Below are 21,281 nucleotides of genomic sequence, written 5' to 3'. Positions count from 1 at the left end.
ACCGAGACAACCGCCTCATCAGCCTACGCAGGAAACGTGCGCGTATTACAGACGGACAGATAAAGTCTCACCTCGTGTTTATAATGTAACACAATAGACAGGTCATTAAATATAGACTATCACCAGCCACCCGTTGATGGTTATGAGAGACTATATGTACAGAGTAAAATACAGTTTGAATAAATACATGGTACTAAAAAGCAATACTGATTAAATGTACAGTATACACTTTAAATAGAGAATACCTATCATGATGTAAAATACTGTGCCGTTTTTCCAAGCAAAATTTGCAGGTTTTGGCTGCTAGAAAGAACATCTCGACCTTGGACATGATAAAACCAGGGATACTCTACAAAACTTGTCAATATCACTCAATCTTTTAAAATCATAACATATTTCTTCACATTTGACTGAAAGACTGTTAAATCATAACATATTTCTTCACATTTGACTGAAAGACTGTTTGTATCTGGTGTAACCTCAAAATAAAGCGTACATTGGGCACAACAAGTAGACGCGACGCCAGAGTGGAACATGGCATGCGCTCGGCGGTACGACCAGGGTAGGTTACTGTGTAGAATACCGCTCAGCTCATAAGGACTGTAACAGTCTCAACTTGTTCTTCCTATCCCCTCACTTACTATTCCCCTGTTGTCAGGGCAATAGCTTATGTTTTTAGGAGAGGTGCAATTCCTTCACATTTGCTGTAATTCCTTCAATTACTTAGGGGGGCATGAATATATACCCTTGGAAATTGAATTGGCGCACAGGGCCGGCTTCAAGATAGCGTTGTAAGCCCGCTAGCAATCAGCGGCGTTTTTTTCATGCACTGATGTACATTCAGTTGACGCAATTTTGTGGCTGGCTGGCTGGCTGGCTGGCTCACTGGCCCAGTGAACAACAAGACTGGCTTACAGGAACGTATTGCACCTTGCGTGTTTGAATGTTCGTCAGATTGAATTCTAAAGATAATAAGTAAGTACTCGTTTACACACATGTATCCTTTTGGTGTCCTCGCAGGAACGCGGCCGAATTCTGGTCGTATGTAGACATGGACCGTTTTTCGTGTTTGCCTTCGTCCGATAAGGTTGGACATTTGCAACAATGGGTTCAGGTGTTATACAAGAACCCTAATCTCAGAGGAAGGCGTCAACCACAAGACGTTCATATTCATTTTATTGATACATGTCTCTAAAAAATGTTTCATTGCCAGCTGTCTCGTACTAAAATGCAACAATCTACATCCCGTTTCATAATTCTTGATACTCTTTATATGTTTTAATGTTATATTTTATACATTTTATGTGTATATTGTGACTACTAGTGTGACTACTTGGCCATCTGACCCGGTGTTTGTATTAATTTATGTTGTTTTACCACTGTCATTTTATGACATGTACATTCACGTGACACATGCGTGTTTGTTTCTGGCTGACTGACTCACTGACTCACTGACTCAGTAACCAACAAGGCTGGATTACATGGTCTTGTTGCACCCTAGACGTGCATGTCCCTTCATACATTTGTCTATGAAACATTTCATTGCCACTATCCTTCTTAATCATGTGCAAAGATGTGAGTTGCTTTGCCTCTCAGTGGAATGTAATTCGTGGTTGTCAATGAGGCACTGCAGTCTTTCGTTGTAGGTCTCCAAGAATCTGCCTCATTTGCTTTCCTCTTACTGATTCTCTGCATACAACTACCAAATACCTTCCACCTCGAGCTGTAGGTAGACACTTATACTGTAGGTGTGTAATGTGTATAATATAATGTAATAATGTAATTGTTTTCGTCACGATATGGCTGCAAAATGGCCGCTGTGACGATAATCTTAACTTACTCACTATAAACAAACTTATTTACTTGCATATTTACAACTAGCCATCAATGTATAATTTTATATCCTTAGTTACTACACATACATAATACAATGATGCTCATCATATTACAAGGCTTGGCGCGTTCGTGGTTGACTAGTTTTGAACTGGTGTCCTACTTTTAAACCCTGTCTCATCGGGTCATAGCCAGGAAGGCTAAAATCTTGACGATTCTCTGTTCAGTGAGCGTAGTCTGTTATGGCTGAATGGAACGCGGCGCTCTGACAAATTACAAAGAAAACATGATAAACATGGACGCTTTTTGATTTTAGCACATATAACAATACCAATAACGTTATTTATACATTTTCACGCCTATTCTTCATTTTACATTTATTGAATTGGACATTAAATTGTCATCATCCATGGTAAATCACATTTCTGTCAGTCTGTTTTCGAGTTTAAGACAATTTGAGTTCAGACACATGGTCTGTGTAGGCGATGTCCCCGATGATCTTGTTTCCAAGATCATTTCTTCAGTGCCACCTTGATGATCTTGAGGTGGTCTCAGAACATCCATCCCAAACTTTATGTTTTATAGTGAATGTGGTAGAGCCCCATTAAATATAAGAATCCATGTTAACATGTCATTTTGGCATAAACTCGCATCTACGGAGACAATCAAATTATCTCATGTATTACACCAATACATTAGTCCTGTTTATTAACAACATCCTACGGAACAACATCATACCATTGGTTACAATCCATAAAACAATTATTTGGCAGAATTGATTTATCTGAAATTATGTAAATCCCTCGGCATATTCTGCAAAGTCGGTGACGAATTCAATTATCTTTGTAAATGTGTATCACTTAATTCCTACAGAAAATCAATCACCCCCTGAAAATATCACAATTGGGTCAGTTTATCAACACCTAACATGATCATGTCGCCTGTCAATTTTAAGCTTAGAAAATGTTTATCGCTATTTATGTCTCACTTGTTACGTCAATAACCCATCATCATGGCGAATGTTTATATTTTGAAGTATAAAGTTTTAAAGAAGCGAAGATTATAACTATGGTTTGAAAATAATTCTCTGTACTCCCGACATGGATTATGCTTTCCGGCACCCTATCTTTAGCTTTGGCGATACTTCAATAATTAGCTCCCGGGAAATCCGAACTATATATTTTAGCCTTCCCGGGACAACTGAAAAATAAATTTTAGCTATCCCGGTACGACACCGTGTCTTCATCTCTGCATGTTCTCGCTGTCGCTGAACACTGATCAATTGCAGATGGACCTGGGGCGAAATATTATGTTCAATATCTGTTGATGTTTTGCTAAGCTTAATAGTTATAAATATATGATTAATATCATGCCAACCATTTGAAATGATGTATGTTATGATATCTCAGATTTAATTAAAATTGAAATATTTATTGAATACTGATGAACACTTTGCATCTGACTAAAGCTATAAATCTGTGATGTCATGATTATCCTGAATTCATCTACATGTATTTTATCTCATGGCAAAATTACCACGAGACAGCACGTCCTCAATATGATTTGCTTGAATGATTCCCGAATGATTATTTTGTGTTGGGTTGAAAGCAAAAATATAAACTTAAACTCTCCAGCAGTAATGAAACATCACCTTAACTGATCATTGCCTTACGGAATTCTTCATTCCATTTTGAAGAATGTTATTCCACATAAAGGCAGGTAACATTCCGAACAAACGTTTCATGACCATTAGAAAATGCCTGAACCTGGACCTGACTGGCATATTAAAACAAATACAGCACAAGGTCAGTCATATTTAAACATACATGTATTTCTGTTCCTGTTTCAGAAAGAAAATAAGATAAACAACCCTGCTTCTGGATGGTTAGTCAAGCATGGCGAAATACCGCCTGTTGTGTAAGTGTCCAGGGAATCATTGTGTGCCATGAGTGAGCTATATTAACCCATCTCCAGCTTTGAGAGGAATGGTTATGGGCAGAAAATACAAAACTTGATCCATGAAAGCGTTCATCTTACACACACCACCTATAATGCGACTTAAAGAACGTAATTGCCCAGCTTAATAGTTGCTTTTATAGTCTCTACTCTATATTCCTCGCAATAAGTGACAAAACTATCACACTCTTCCTGAAGTTATGCAACTGGAACTGTGCTTGCATACTAGTGTGGGAGGATTGAACCAGAAATGGAACTAACAGAAACAAATACAGGCATTCCTTAAATAACCGCATTTACTCTCTAGTGTTGCACAGCTGGAGTGGTACTTGACTGGGTATCAGTTAAACGCCTCTCACAATCAAACAATAATCAGGCAAAGTGAACCTAACGATCCATATGGGTTGTGCAAGTCTCGTAACAGGCTCAAGGATCGCCATTAGATGGACAACGTGTGTTGGTTTGTTTCCAAAAGATCTCCACGGTTTCAGGTGTGTAAGAAATACTGGATGTTTGTATAGAAAACGGCGAAAAAATGGCACGAAAGAATGTAATTGCAAGTTTGAAAAGAATGACTATTACATACACTCTCAAATTAAAAACGAAATTAGGAGCAGGGATGTTTAACTATCAATATCTGTATGCTGATTTCAGTGTTCTTTCTCGTCATGTTCTGCGGAGTTGTCTTGTACCAGTACATCTATGTTTTCACGACCTCACGGGGAAACATAATTCACGGTAAGCGTTCCTTCTTGTACTGACATGAATTAGTTCATGTACATGTACATTCGACCAAAGTGAAAATTTGCTACTTGCCAACCTGAATCCTGCAATGAAGTAGATTATTGTTCCACATATCTTCGATTAAAAAACAATGCAATGCGGAAACGTAATCTTGTCCCAATTAGTGCTATACCTAGGGTTGATTCTGTTCCGGTAGTGCCCGTCGATCCGGCTCATCCCAAATGTGTTCGATCGGGTTCAAATCTTGGGAGGAAGGCCGGTCCATGACATCAACACCGGCGTTACGCAGGAAGCTGCGCATCAGAAATATAGAGGAGCATAGCGTTATGTTGAAATGCCAGTCCATGACATCAACACCGGTGTTACGTAGGAAGCTGAGAAAGATGACGTCACAAATGTAGAGGGGCATAGCCACAGCAAAAATAACTTGGTTTCCATTCTTGGATACTGGGTAATGTAGGTTTCCGCTAGGTTTCAGTTTCAGGAAACGCGCAATGAGAGTTTCCACATAGTTTCCACAACTTAAACTAACAAGTCTTGGTTTCCGTCATGTTTCCGTCAACTGAAACTGTAGTTGGAAGTTTCCATTTAGTTTCAGTTTACTGAAACCTTTATAGCTTGAGTGAGTAAGTTTCTGGTCTTGCGGAAACCTTGTGGATGTTGGGTAATGTAGGTTTCCGCTAGGTTTCTGTACAAGGAAGGTGACAATGAGAGTTCGCTTAGTTTAGAAAACTGAAATATGTTGTATTATCTGTTATATTTATTACATATTTATTTGAACAAAAAACAAACTCTGGAAATGTTATGATTCAACTGTTTCATTTCTTAGAAAAGCTCACATTTTAGTGCAACAGGGCAGTTGCAGTAGTACACAATTCGCTGTATTAAGAAACTGGGGCGCTCAGAGAAGAGTAACAGATTTCTCTCCACACAAGCATTGCTCAGGAGGTAGGCACACTGAATGAAGACGAGCTAGCCACTACACAAAGTGCTTTGTTCTTCTGTAGATGTTTGTTGGTGTATGCGAGTCCTGGTTAATATCTGGCAAAACATCTGAATCCGAATCAATCAGGCTCTCACATTGTGGTGGTAATAGCTCGCAAACCTTGAATGTGCTGCTAATATCTTGGTCACTGTCCGTATGTGAAAAGGAAAAGGACATTCAGTTTGAATCATCAATTCAACTGAGAGACAATTCACTGAAGAAAAAAGCTTGTAAAATCTAACATTTCCAATCCAATGAATGAAACACAGCAATATATATGATAATGCAGATAATATGTATTACAAATATTAAATACGTATTACCATTTGTTCACTTTCAGTTATTACAGTTACATGTATGATACATTATAAAGCCATATGAATAATATTATTATAAAAGAGATTCCCTTACCGGGCATATAACAGATAATATAGCGTGAATTATAAATACCAATGAGGGCGTCTCGTCATTCTCCGAGTTTGTTGGTCCACAATCCATATCTGTAAATGAAATAACTGACACAATGATTCTTTCAGAAATATGAAACTTGAGATGTGATAATAACATCAATGCATTGTAGGGCTAACACATGCAACATGTACTGATGGACAAGGTTTTAATGGTTATAAAACAAATATCACATCATCAAACTGATTAACTGGTACAACTGGATACACAGAACTGACACAGAACATAAGATACTAGATAATTTGATAAACTAATGAATGTATGATGTGACTTTGTTGAAATATTTCTGGAGTACAGATTGTATGAATAGATATAACGCAGACATATATACGGAATATCTCTGGGTACCCATGTTAAAACAAATATTGTAGAAACCAATCATATTTCAGAAACTTATTTCTTGTGATTTTAGGCTGTCTTTCTTGACAATTACATGTCGCAATGTCCGCAAAGAACTGTGTCCCTGCAGCAGAAAGTGCCACGAATAGTCTACAGAAATTATGAATACTTGCATGTACAAATCATAGCCAAAGGGTCAGTGGGATTGTGCTTCATTCTTCATTCACATTGACAAATGAATTAAGGTTTGAAAGAAATTGTGACACATCACCAAATTATATTAGTAATAGCAATAAAGGTATTCATCAAGTTAACTTAAAGGGTAGATAGGGATAGTAGATCTGGGTGTATAACTGAAAAGAACAAACAATTAATATTTCTAATCCCCGTGCATGTTTTGAACACTGTGCGTAAATTACTTACATGGTACGTGGGGGGTCCATCCAGTATCCGGATACTACCTTCTCCTGACAGGATTTTAGAAAATAACTTATTTGCCACAACAAAGTTTCTCATGAGTGCTAAATCAGTAGGACTCATGAGGCTCGGGACAGTTAAAGTAAGGTGAAGATGTTTTCAAAATTAATCTCTGTTAATAATCGCAAGGCCTACATATTGATGCTTGACACTGAGAAAAAACAATCAGTGACGCTAATGCGATGAAAAGACCGCTAAAACCGTAACTGCCCACTATTGTCACTTTGAGTACTTACATTCAATCCGCTGAATTCCACTTTTCACACTCCCCTTTGATGTCGGCAATATATACAAATAAACGAATGGCGACAGGATCACGTCCACGCGAGACTATCTAATTGTTACAAAAACAACTCACAACAGGGTGTACCTTCCTCTTTTGTTGTAGAACGCGGAAATCTACTTTCAAATGGTCATATTAGATTTATTGTAAAAAAAACAATGACAAAACTGTGTATTTCCCGTGAGTGTTAGCGAGACGCCATCTTGTTTGGCGAATAGGAACAAATTTGTTTTCCTAGCAATTACTTTCAAAACTTTAAGCATAAGATGGCTGCGTCGTGTAAACTTTGCCATGAGCCCCTCACTTTCCCCAAAAGCAGTCGACGAAAGAATTCGCGACTTGGAGAAGAAAACAGAGAACGGATGCGAGAAACTCGGGGTACCTCGGATGCGTCAGGTAAGACCAACGGTTTTTTTATTGTCAAATAACATTTAAAGAATTATTGCGTTAATGACAGAAATCCGGATAGATTATAAACATGATAAAGTTTATCCCGCGAATGTATATTTTCGCTCGTATTATTTTTAAATGTTATCGTAAAATCTATGTAAAATAGGCCTGAAAAATAAGTTTCTTTATATTCCATTTCAATAGATCGACATGGTATAGAATACACCAAGCTTGTATTTGTAACAAACTCTCTTAGTACTAACCACAAGTATTTATTTAAGTTTAAAGGTGCATACTTTTGATTTTAGTGCTCCTGTTAATAGTTTGCAAATTTTAGCTTTGCAACTCGGTTAACACTTGTACAAAAGGTGGGGGGATGAATTACGATCTGCATCACAAAGATCCGCCACATGTAGTGGTTCACTCATGGGTTTACTGCGTATTGCAAGATATATTTCACCATTTCATATATATTTTAAAGAATGATAAAAATGATGGGCTTTTACAATGGCAACATTTCGGTGTAATTTATTAAATGCAATCCTGGATCATTAGTGAAATGAAATTGTTTACCCCCAAATTCGCTCAGAGGGGTCAGATGTGTTTCTGAACTATTTGAGGCAAACACTAAATTCATATAAGAAACTGTTGACACGACTGCTCCTGGAGGATCACCCTTGCCTATCGAAGGTATGTGCTTATGTTACTAGGTAACACAGGCATAATTTCATTTTGAATATTTCATTAATTCACTTCCCTTCGTACGTTTTCTCAAAATGAAAAATACACGAAAGTAACATTTGCAAATGGATTTGAATAGCCGGTAAACTAAATCAGTTTAACATTACACCTGTGTGAAATTGCCATCAAACTGACCCCTTGATTTTACAATGCTTAATTGCTGCAAGGTTATGTCATGTGATATAACTAAACTTCTTTTATCATGATTTTTATGTCAGTTGTTCACTTACCGGTTGCATAACTTTGGCAAACAGAATGTACATAGAATTTGCACGAAATAACACAAAGGATGGTTAGTCTTTTCGGAAGTCATTTTAAATCATTTAACTACAAAATGGTAAACTTTCAGAACAATATATGTGTTTAAAGTGATAAATCTGTAGTTTACTTGGGTGTATAATTTTCACAATCTTTAATTTTAATTAGACATTGTGTTGAATGCATGATTGAATGAAGTGCAAGGAAAATGACATTTGTTTTTATTTCAGTAAAGCCGATGACGAGGACTCTATGAATATAGTAGTCAAAGAAACAAGTGACTATATCATGACCAAGGATGGTCAATAGGATCTTGTGAAGGTAATGTTTACTCACCTGCCTGTCATTATAAATAGTTAATTATTTAATTAATAGTGTACGGACAGATTTATGGATGTTAACTTCAGTAACCAAGCCAGCATGGCTTATATAAAAACTTTTGCCAAATAGATTAATTAGAATGTGTGAAACATGCTGTATAGTACTTTAAACATTTATTTTCAGATGCGCTTTGTAGAGTGTGGCGGAACAGGTGTGATGATCTCAGTAGACAAGAAACTGGAAAGAAAGTGTCACACAGAACAGCAGCAAAAAAAACCAAAACAAAACAAAAACAACAACAAAAAGAATGAAATCCGTAAGTATATCTATTCGAATAATAACATGTACCAATTCTTCTCATTGCAATGTCTGACAGATTCTAAGTTCCGGAAATATACATTTAAAATGTTTATGGATTATTGTTTTTTACATTCTTAAGATATGTAACACATGATTCAGATCATAATTTCATAAATCATAGCATAAGAATCAAGTCAGTTTATGATGATATATAAACATGTTACTACACTTCAGTGACTACATGTCACTTCAGAACTTCAGAGCAACAGATTGTGTGTCCATAAGAAAATGGGATATGTCATTAAATGTGATGAACTGCTGAACTTGTGTTGGGGTGATTAATCAGGTAAATAAGTTTTCACGAAACTTCCTTTTTAATAATTTGCAATCCATCTTGGCATTATGGTTTATCTGTTGATTTATTTTTGTTTATTTTCAGAAAATTGCACTGCGCATGAAAAACCTGAAAACTATTGACTGGCCAGATCGACAAAAGGAAAGGGTTTCAACTATACTCACCTTGGAAATGACTTCACCAGTTGTGAGTAATGAAGAAGATGCCAATTTATTGCTCTCTTACCCCTTTACCTGGGAACCTAAACTCAAGACGTCTGCACTGGACTCAGCCACAATTTTCAACGCCACCACAAAGCTATGGCCAACATGAAGACCAGGATGCGGCATCCAACCAGAATGACAGAGATATCCGCTGAAGGATGCCCAAGTGGGCTAGTAAATAGCTAATTGATCACATGAACGTAATTTTATCTATGATAAATTAAATTTGAATTATTCTCAATGTAGTTTTGATATTTTGATTGTATTTCAGTTAATACAATTTTATTCAGTCTTAATTTTTATCTCTTTTAAAAGAGACCTTTATTTACTTTAAATACATTTTTTGTACTTTCAATGTAACCTAAGTTCTTTATTGCATTCTATTTCATTGTTGTATTGTATTGCATGCTGTATGTTATTATATGTTTAGTGTTGACTGACTGGGGTGTGTTTTTTCTGTGTCAGCGTGAGGAGGTGCAGGAGGAGTCAAGGGATGCAACTGTTATAGCATGTTTTTAGAAATATTTTTGTCATAAGATATAAATGTTGATCTGTTATTTAGTGCTATATCTTTTTATTATTTATTAGATATATGTTTGATCCATATTTGTCTGAAAATAAAACGGTGAATCTTATTGTATCTTTTGTTTTTCTTTATGTATACGTGATGATTGTACACAAACTACTTATATTGTCTTTGCCAACCAGGAGTAACAAGAATGTTATATGCAATGACACACATTGAATGACTCCTGTGAACCCGAGTAAATGAAATGCTGTGGCAAGTTTTCTGGCAACAGAAACTCTGTGGAAACTATGCAGGTCAGTTTGTAACTGAAACTCTGCGGAAACCTGATGGAGTCTTGGTAACTGAAACTCTGCGGAAACCTGATGGAGTCTTGGTGACTGAAACCCTGCGGAAACCTGATGGATCTCTAACTTAACTGAAACTCAATGGAAACTTGTTGGAGCATGGGTAACGGATACCGTGCGGAAACCCTTAGAAAGTGGGTAATTGAAAGTTTCCGTCATTGCGGAAACTCAGTGTAAAGGAACGGAAACTCACTGGATTCTTGGTGGAAACTTAAGTTTCAGTCCACTTTCCATCAGGTTTCCGCCCTGCGGAAACCAGGTTATTTTTGCTGTGAGCGTTGTGTTGAAATGCCAGTTCATGACTATGTGACAAAAGGATGACAGAAGGACCGACCCGTGAAGGTCAGGGGTAGTATACGCCTTCAGCAACACATGCTTGCCATGAAGAACGACTATGCTTGCTGTATTTAAGCAAGGCATCCCTCAACAAGAACCATTTGACAATGACCACTGGCGCGAAATGTTGCACAAACCATTATACTTCTGGTCATAGATTTTCGAAGCTCTCTTTGTGCTCTTAGTCGTAGGTGCCATTTTAACATTAACTTACGACTATCTTAGCGCTAGGAGAACTTCGTTCCACTTCTTCTGTTTGAATATGGCATGTTTACTGACCTATCGTTAATGCTGAGCACGATCGAATCGGATCCTATGCATTGTCGTCTCGGCCTGCAGTCGATTCCTTATGTTCCCCTGAGTTAGTGTCTGCTGGTGGAGGTCACACATCTGTCGCAGTAATGGCCAACCAGAGCCTAGATTTTCGAAGCTCTCTCAGCGCTAAGATAGTCGTCAGTTAATGTTAATGAAGGGTACTTTAGGCCATCTTAGCTCTAAGAGAGCTTCGAAAATCTATGCTCTGGTTTGTACGTCATCTTGTGGCATCATGGCGGCACCTCAGACCTTTGGCATTCTGCAACGTCGCCCGTTTGTTGCACGTACTCAGACTGAATATTGCCTGAGTATTGGCTGAGGGGCAATGTTCCCGTATTTGAGCAAGTATTGTGGTTTGGTTTGTTTGTAATGTATAAAGGTTTTCATTTGTACTAGGAAGTCTTAGCATAGGTGTGAATATGGTGGATGGGTTGGTGTTTTGCTTTAGATGATTTTAGTCATGAAGTTTACTACGCGCTGTGATATTGTCGTTGAAGTTGTTTTCGTGCATGCATGCATGCGCTTGACGCTTTGGGGTATGTTGGTATTTGCGACTTGTTTGATGAATGGGAATGTTTGGGTTGTTATACAGAGGTTTGTGGTCAACTTTCTCCAATCTTAGGTCTAATGACTGAGTGAGTATAGTTTAACGCCGAACATTCAGCAATATGGCAGCGGCTTGACCACCCGATCTCGTTAGTCGTCACTTACGACAAGCATAGTCGCCATTTGTGGCAAGCATGGGTTGCAGAAGATCTATTTTACCCCGGATCTTCACGGGTCGTTATGAGGCACTGTGTTATATTTTGAGTGTTGCAAATTATACAAACATTCAATTTTCGGTCATAGCAATGTCCACGTACTTGCATTTCAAAGGACGTGACTCACTTAATATTTCAATTGCAGTTAAGAATATTCTTTTCCATGAATCCGTCCTCTCGACTGTCAAATTGATGGGCCATTTAACCTAAACTGTACTGAATGCAATATGCTGTTGTATTATTGCTAGGAGTATCTGAAAAGACAAGTCCCCGTGACTCCGTGAAGGAAGAATCGCGTTTGTTGTCCCTGCAAGGTGAATTTTATTGCTCACAAGAACATGTGGGGTTTGTACAAACGATTAGTTTGATTTCTAATGAATCGTGCATTTACATAATAAACAAACTTTTGAGGGCAGTATTTAGTATAGTTTCCTTTTAAATAAATTTCATATTCTCATATAAGCACAAACAGAACTTGTAACGTGTCAAAAAAATAAAGTAACAGAGAAAATATCATGTATTCTATTTAATGTCAAAAATAAAAATATGAAATAAAATAACATATTGACACCTTATTTCAGAAAAGCATCTGGTGTCTGCCACTTTCTTCGCAGACAATCTGAAGACGTCGATGACTATATTTCAACAAAAGATAGCTGGTATGTGCATCCCATGCCTCAACATGGGGATATTCTGCGCAGTAATCGTGAGGATAGTTGGCCTTCAGCATCACAAAAGACCCGAAAGAGGCGACTAATGGGATCGGCTTGCTGACATTTTTGACACATGTTGTCGTATCCCAAATGAGATATCCCAAAAGATCGATGCTAATAATGATAGTCACTGGATTGTATGGTTCAGCCTCCATTATTTACAGATCGTCGCCATATAGCTGAAATATTCCTGAGCGCGAGGTCAAACTACACTAACTCACTTTTAACTTGGTGAGCACCAGGGGCCATGTCAGTGATCTGAAAGTGAGACCAGGCTTCCGTAAAAGATTGGTAACTTTGGCAGTATAAATAGAATCATAAAATTTTCTTCTCAATGAACTGCAACCGTGTGCTAGTTTACAGGACCGTTATAGCTGCATTTACATCATTCCTCCATGTGTTATGATATTTTGTCAAAGTTGAAAAATACCTCACCAAAATGTCCGACAGTGTTTTTGTTAGCTTTTTTCAATCTTAAAAAATCAATATGTTTCCACAGTTTGTAACATATATTTGGTGATATTATGAAATTACAACACTTTCTGTCTGTGTGTGAATGCACAGGCAATGGCGGCTCAATATTGCAAACGGCAGTCATATTGCTTTGTCGAAAGCCAGAACCAATCAACATGCACAAAGCTTTTGTTGTGCTTAGTTTCTTAATTGAACGCGTAGTGTACAGAACACAACCCTGTGCACTTACAAGAACCTACGGATCCGTAGGTAAATGGCCAGATGGTAGCCACATGAATACGTGCAAACACATGGTTGCGGGTGCAGCAGTGAAACACTGCTGCTGTGCTGTGACTATGTGTCCCAAACCACCCGTCTGTGAATGGGTACCTCGTCAAGATGAGAAATCCACATTAACTCGTTGCGCCTAGTGGTTACAAGAGCTGGATATTTCCCAGGGACGTGAGAATAATAACGTGTTAGATTGACATTCAATGATCGAGGGAAAAACAAAGAAGCACTTTGAGCATGTATACGTGATTGACTAGAGCGCTATATAAATACCCATATAACAGTTCAAAGTCACAGGCACTCGTGTCACTGCGAGGATTAAAGATTTTATTTAAGTATAGCAAATTTTGAGACGACCCCTGACCTGAAACGCTTCACAGTACAATAGAGTACCGAGGTGACCCTGACCTGAAACGCTTCACTGTACAATTTAGTACTGAGATGACCCCTGACTTGAAACGCTTCACAGTACAATGTAGTATCTCATCTCAATCTTTTTATATTTAAAAAAATCTTTAATCCTCGCAATGCCACGAGGGCCTGTGCTCAACGTGTCACATCCAGTCCTTTAAGAGTACCTTTAATGACACCACACTGTCAGGCAGGAATTAGTGTAGTAATTGTCATTTGCAGCCTTGAAAAAACACAAGCTGTGGGCTCAACTGGACCCTATTTCCAACTGTACGGGACGTGAAAGAGGACGTAAGTCACAGAGCTTTCTGTGTCAGTTCTGTTGTAATGCTGTAGTAATAGATGTGTGTACGCACTGTGTCCACAAGAGTACATAATAGGATTTAAAATTAAAAACTGAAACATATCCGCTGTCGTAAGCCACATGGCGTCGGTATATGCGAACATACAACTTTGTACTTGATTTCATCTGAATATGGGGGCGGCGTGTTAGCGTTTGCCGAGGGCCCGGGTTCAATTTTCCATATTGGTACTATGTGTGAAGCCCATTTCTTGTCTCCCCCATCCGTAATATTGACTTCATTTGGATGTAGGGGTGGCGGGTTAGCCTAGTGGTAAAAGCTAATGCTCGTCACGCCGAAGGCCCGGGTTCGGTTTTCTGTGTTGGTAGAATGTGTGCAGCCCATTTCCTTTGTTCCCCTGTTGTGATATCGCTGGGACAATGCTAAAATCTGTGTAAAACCATACTCGTTTACTCATCCTGATATGTGTACAACAGGAACAACGATGGAACAATGTCCACTATCCTAACAACTCTCTTATGCCTTGAAGATGTACCGCATTATACTGTAGGCAATTTAGTCCTTACATTGTGAATAGACCCCTGAAGATCAGGGGTAGAATAGGTCTTCGGCAATCCATGCTTGCTACAAAAGGCGACTCCTCCTGACGCCGAACGAGATCGGGTGGTCAGACTCACTGACCAGGTTGACACAAGTCATCGGTTCCCGATTGCGTAGATCGATGGTCATGGTGTTTATCACTGGATTGTTTGGTCCAGACTGGATTACTGACAGACAGCCGCCAAATAGCTGGAATATTGCTGAATGTGGCGTAAAACTAAACTCACTCACCAACTCCTTCACCGGTAATATTGTAAATACATCAGTCGCCTGTATACTGTGTGGCGTTGTGTACACACAGTGGATACTACAGGTTTTAAACATTATGATTATAAATGGAAAAAGTTTGAGCAAGATTATCGCTGGAATGATTCTGATGCCAGTATATACATTTTGATTCCCTAACTCAGCGAATCAATGTTCTACTTTGCAGCACAGATATGTGACGACATGCAGAACTGTTCTACACCACTTCCGGCTGCTGACAGCATCGATAACATTAAGAGCATCCTTACACCATTGACGAAAATAAAGGATGGTGCCCTGGAGATGTTGAAGGACTTGTTTGGAGCTCCTTTTGTTAAAGTGGAGTATGTGTTCCTGACAGCGGCTTCAGAAAATCACTTCACTGAGTCTCAAGCCATGATAGAAACACTGAGCAACAACATTCTGCCCAGTTTGAAGAACTACACATTCTATTATTACGACATGGGCTTAAAGAAGAGTCAAGTTGAACTTGTGAGTTGACAGTAATTCATGTAAGACAAGATAATACATAAGATATGACATAACTTTATTAGACCGGAGGAAATTCTTTTTGCATAAAAAGGCCTCAAAATGAATACATAAAAAATCACAAAAATATAAACAATAAAAACATGCACAGCATGATTGCTGATGACTCCACACAATAAATAACAGGTAAAGTGGTTGAGTTAGGACTTATCGCATGCATGATGACTATTCAAAAACATTTGTTGCATTATTTACACGAATACTGGATGGTATGAGGGACTGTGAAGTTCTGTTTTAGAGGAGGGTAATCGAGAGCGGCGTCCAGATGTAGACCATTTTGAATAGGTTTTCGCGAGAGGGTTGCTTGAGGCTGTACTCAGCAATATTCCAGCTGCATGTCGGTCGTCTTTAGACCAGGGTAGTGTAAGTAAACTTAGTCTCAGTATTATTATTCATACTGCTTAGTACAAGGTCGCGTCAGGTAGCAATTGAGCGACCTATGACCGTCCAATCAAAGACAAGACGTCCGAACGGATTTAACCAATCAGACAACGGCTACTGTTTAGGGTTTGTCAGGACTTACAAAATTCCCTAGACACTGACACTGACCCCCCAACAAATGAAAATTCGCGTAAAACACAGTTATTTGATGTGCAGTATATACGCTAAGGGCTTTCTGATGAGGTGGTTATTATCAGCTAGTATTTTCGCATGCTGACATCCTTGAATATTGACAAAAAGACTATTTTCACTCACTTTACTCACTTTCGACAGCGTCCTAAGTTAGGATCATTTGCATGTAGGGCCTTTTGCACTGCCCTACATCATACACGCCGATTTATATGTGTAATTAGGAGATAAACAAACTGTGTTGGAAAATCAGAGGTATATGACGTGATTATATACTCTGAATGAGTTAATTAACAGATCACAATCCAGTATTTACTGAAGTCATGAGAGAATTACCAATGTACATTGTCTTGTAGCTGCGAAACTTCAGCAAGGCTGTGGTGAAAAAATTCCCTTTTCATCGTCTGCCCCACCGGTTCGCCTACCTTCGGTGTTATACGTGGAAGCCTTTGATAGTCCAAGTATGTATCTATACCCACCCATCCGCTGTCATATTCTCACTCTGTGTTGTTGCGTTTATTTATCAGTCAATCGGAAGACCAAGATCGGATTTGACTGAAATGAGAACCACATTTTCACAGATCCTGGAATGTTTCAATAGTCTACTATGCAGTCCCCGAAACAAGTATATCCCTAAGAGCTTCATTCACATTGTATATGCTACATCATAAAAAATCATCATTCCCGCCCCACCCCTACCATAAATTATGAACGGTTCCTTGAATTATGAACTTAATCAGATTTCTTGTCTTTCATAGGCTCATTTTGACTCAGCAGAACATATCATTTGGATGGACTCGTCCGTTCTGTTCACGACAAATAACACACAAGAAATGTTCCAGAGACTCAAAATGACAGGCGTTATAATGTCCACCGAAAAATTTCCATTTGCTCAGCACACCTCGATGCAATTGTTTTCCTACTTCAACAGTGATCCATGTCACTACTCCATGTACCGGGAAAATGAGGCAAACTTCATACTTCTTCATAATCAACCATTTGTGCGAAGACTCATTATGGATCCTTGGGTAGCATGTGCGGTGGATCCGAATTGTATGTGTCACTACGGATCCCAAAAACTCTTCCGGTGCCCCACCAACACGCGGAAGTATGGGAAATGTCATCGTTATGACCAATCAACTATTGGTCTGATTCTTTTGAAATTATTCAGAAGGAACATAGCGACAGTTCTCGTCCCAAAAGGTAAATACGCACGCATATCAAGATCAAAGGAAAGTGGGCATCGATACCTTGAAGAGCTGTACAACAAAACAAGGAACCACTTATAGATGAGCACATAATGTTTACAGGGCATTTCGCTGGAGCAATTAGATTATGAAATATGCTGGTAGTTTGTGTATAACTGGTTGTAGGGGCAGTATGAGATCCTGTGTATAATCTTCAAAAAAGTAGCCAAAAAGTCTGGTAGAAAGAAACCCATTGAGGAACGTTACATGATGGACATTCATCTTGTGTATGCAGCATCATTTCATGTTATCACCACGCGTAAACACAAACTACAACACATACTGTCAGTATTACACAAGGATCTCGTACTGCTCCTCTGGCCACCACAGACAACATCACAGATGGTCTGCATTCGACACAGCATCACAGACAAAACCTATAGCCAGTTCAGTCTAAGTAAACTTAATCTCAGTGTATTTCGTTACACTCCACCACCGAGTCTAACAAAACCTAGTTGAAGGTCGCGCCAGGTAACCTCTGAGCGACCAATGACCGTCCAGTCCAACGAGAGACGGTTAAATAGATATAACCAATCAGACAACGGCTACTATTTAGGGATCGGAGGGACTGACACAGATCTCTCCACAAACAAAATCCGCATATAACACAATTATTTGACCTGTTGTATATACGCTTTTGGGTGTCTGTTGATATGGTTACCATTAGCTAATATTTCCGCAACATGCCATCCTAGAATATTACCAAAAACGCCATTTTCAGCGACTGTTTACTCACCGTTGTCATGGTTGTACGTACGCCGTGTGCATCACCCGGAATCGAGCGCACGCTAAATAGCATTCGGAATTGTTCGGGTACGAACCTTTTCGAGATAAAAAGTTCAAAAGGTATGTGCGAATGTCCACTTTTGCGATTTGGTAAGCTGTGTTCTGATTGATTAATCTCAAAGGTTACCTGACCCGACCTCCCATACGGTTTTGTTAGAGTGAGTGAGTGAGTGAGTTTAGTTTTACGCCGCACTCAGCAATATTCCAGCTATGTGGCGGCGGTCTGTAAATAATCGAGTCTGTAATTGGCTGTAAGTGTTGTGTAAAATCCTGTTAATAATTTGGACTGTCTGTGATGCTGTATGTGTTGTTTAGAAGTGGCTAGATGAACAGTATGAAATCATGTGAGTAATACTGACTGCCTGTGATGTAGTCTGTGTTGTGTATAACTGGCTGTAGGTGCAGTATGAGATCCTGTGTATAATAGTGACTGTATGTGGTGTTGTCTGTGTTGTATATAACTGTCTGTGGGTGTTGTGTGTGATGCTGTGTATAATATTTACTGTCTATGATGTTGTCTTTGTGGCGTATACCTGGCTGTAGGTGTTGTGTGTGATGCTGACTGTCTGTCATGTTATCTGACTTGTGTATAAGTGGCTAGAGGAGTAGTATGAGATCCCGTGTGTAGTACTGATCGTCTGTGATGTATGAATCTCATGTTCAACCGATTACATACATAGCATACAATGATGTTTAATATCTCTTTCTCTAGGCTTTATATGTTTATACCTGGCGCATGTACAATATTAATCTCAACTGACTGTGTAATACAAAATGCTGCACAGGTGAATGTGTACTCGTTCTGTGCTTTGTTGAGTACATCCTGTATACTTTCTATTGACTCTGCAGTGTGCATGTATGTTTATGTTCACCTCGCTTCGCTCAAACGAACTGAAAATATACAACATAGTACAACATACCAGTGCCGTAGCTATATAGTATCACAGAAAGCACGTGCTTACAATTTAGAACTGAAAACAAAACATTGCCCATGTGCACAGGATCTCTCAATACAGTTGAAAACTGTATCAATAACGATATTAAAGTACTGTCGGAAACAGGAAAAAGCTGGATTTTTCACAGTTTTCTCTACATTTCATATGAGTGAAATGTGAAAGTATGAAATATGTGTAAAACTAAGTTCGGCCTGTATATAGTTCCAGTGGTGGGGAGATAGGAAACTTGATTAAAGGATTTTACTGAGGAGATATTAGTGAAGAAATAAGCCATGCAGATTTTTCTCCAATGCAACTTATTTTGAACAGATCATGGCTTCATGCGAATAAGTCCGTTGTGATATTGTATTACAACAGAACTTTTTGAATGCCCATTTTGAAATTAGACTTCGTTTAATTATAAAAGATAGCTAACGCAAAACTTAATAGCTATTAAGGATGTAGCTGCCATGGAGTCTCACTATCACTATAGAAAAGAAACCAGTAGGAGGGGTCGTCTCAAAATCAAAACCAGAATGGGTGTAGCAGACGATAGTTGATGACGGGCTCAGGAATCGCGATATCAGCTAATAGTAAGAGATCCTCTCGTTCCCAGAATCGTCTATGAAAACAACTTTTGTAACTCGAAAACTAGGCAAAGCAGGAGACAAAACTAAATGATAGTAGATTGTGAGAACATATAGCTTTCATTTTTCTCAACAGCTTTCGCGATTTCAGGTTTGTACAAACCTGTAAACGAAATAGTTTAACCCCTGAAATGTAGATGAATACTGCACAGACCCTCAATTCTATACCCACTATTACGTCACGGAGACGCGCCGCTCTGATTGGTTGAAATTTCGTTTGCGACTGAGAATTGTGCACTGTTGACAAAAAGGTCGATTTAAGGTAATTAAAGATCGAAATGGGCATTTTAATGACGGGGTTTCATTTATAACGATGTCAGCAAGTGATTTTTCGTTTGTACCCTATTAGAGTATATGTGACCTTTAAGACTGAGCCTGGTTTATTTACAACAGCTGATTAAGTTCGCTGAGTGTTGTGACAACTGAAATCCTACATGCAGAAGATAAGTTTACAATTTTGTCACTTCAATTTAAGTCAAATAATTGGTATTAGTGTTAGTATCAGTACAGTAGATTTGTAGTAAAGTTTCAAGTCGGTATATTATAGCTCACTGGCTTCCATTCTCGATTCAGTGTGAAGACAGACTACATTGTGTCGATAAAAACTTCTTTCACACATTCGTTTAATTTTTAGAAGGGAAGCATACCTTTAGTTGAAAGGTATTTGTAAGTAATAGTGACAGTTTTATTACTTAAGAAAACGTAGGATGTATTTGAGGTGTGAGAAAAATATGACATATCGCCGGTGTGTTCTGATCCGCCATTGAAATACTACAAGGCATTGTTTCACATCTTCCACATACAATTTTAATTCTTATGAGAGGAATATACTATCAGGTGAAATGTGTTTGCAAGTAATAGTGATAGTTTCACCATCTGAAAAAAAACATGTTAGTGTGTATTTGAGGTGTTTGAAAAATGTAACATATCACACTTCTTCTTTCATTCATTCACATAAGTACTTTCTTTCTTCATTTTTTCATTAATTCATTCACATATAATTCTTGCTCTTAATTCTAAACTATAATTCTTTCATTCATTGTAAAATTCTGACTGATAGAATAAACTGGCTGAAGTTCTGTTAACACAGCTGAAGTTCCAAGTCACCGTGTGCGTTGGAGCATGACGAGGCACACGTTAATTAGTACAAACAGGGATAATCTACAATACTATAATAATCTCTATATAGGCTCCCTAGTAAATCCCTGTTGTAGATTATGCCTGCTTACAGTAGCAAGTGTAGATTTCCAGTTCATGAAACTGACGAATAATTCAGCAGAGTTTTACACCACTTTTACCACCATTCAGGCAATATGAGAGTAGGGGACACCAGGAATGGGTTTCACAAATTGCACCCATGTGGGCAATCACCTTTGGGATGATGAGGGGATGTTTTAAACACTAGGCTACACAACCATTCCCCTGAAAATGAATACGGGTTCTTGGCTCCTTTCTATTATATTTCATGATTAATTTTTATGTTGTTTTTTTTTCCCATGAAATAAGTTCAGAGACTAAATGTTAGTCTACTGTGGCAAGTAATCAGAGATGGACCTCACACGTTGTACCCATGTGGAGAATAGTGAGTGAGTT

General features: G+C 38.5%; 1 protein-coding gene across 1 annotated transcript; it reads left to right on the top strand.

Annotated features, from left to right (window-relative positions):
• The first annotated feature begins 882 nt into the window (after positions 1–882).
• LOC137255995 (uncharacterized) lies at positions 883–19,028 on the top strand. Its single transcript, XM_067793631.1, has 9 exons — positions 883–975; positions 3,683–3,750; positions 4,444–4,527; positions 12,187–12,252; positions 12,520–12,597; positions 14,029–14,097; positions 15,142–15,446; positions 16,430–16,534; positions 16,832–19,028. The coding sequence occupies exons 2-9, from the start codon at positions 3,729–3,731 to the stop codon at positions 17,360–17,362; spliced, it is 1,260 nt and encodes a 419-aa protein (XP_067649732.1). The 5' UTR covers positions 883–975; positions 3,683–3,728; the 3' UTR covers positions 17,363–19,028.
• The last annotated feature ends 2,253 nt before the right edge of the window (positions 19,029–21,281 follow it).

The sequence above is a fragment of the Haliotis asinina genome, chromosome 11 (genome assembly GCF_037392515.1).
Source record: "Haliotis asinina isolate JCU_RB_2024 chromosome 11, JCU_Hal_asi_v2, whole genome shotgun sequence".
Taxonomy (NCBI): Eukaryota; Metazoa; Mollusca; class Gastropoda; order Lepetellida; family Haliotidae; genus Haliotis; species Haliotis asinina.
This window is presented reverse-complemented; position numbering and strand designations above follow the sequence as displayed.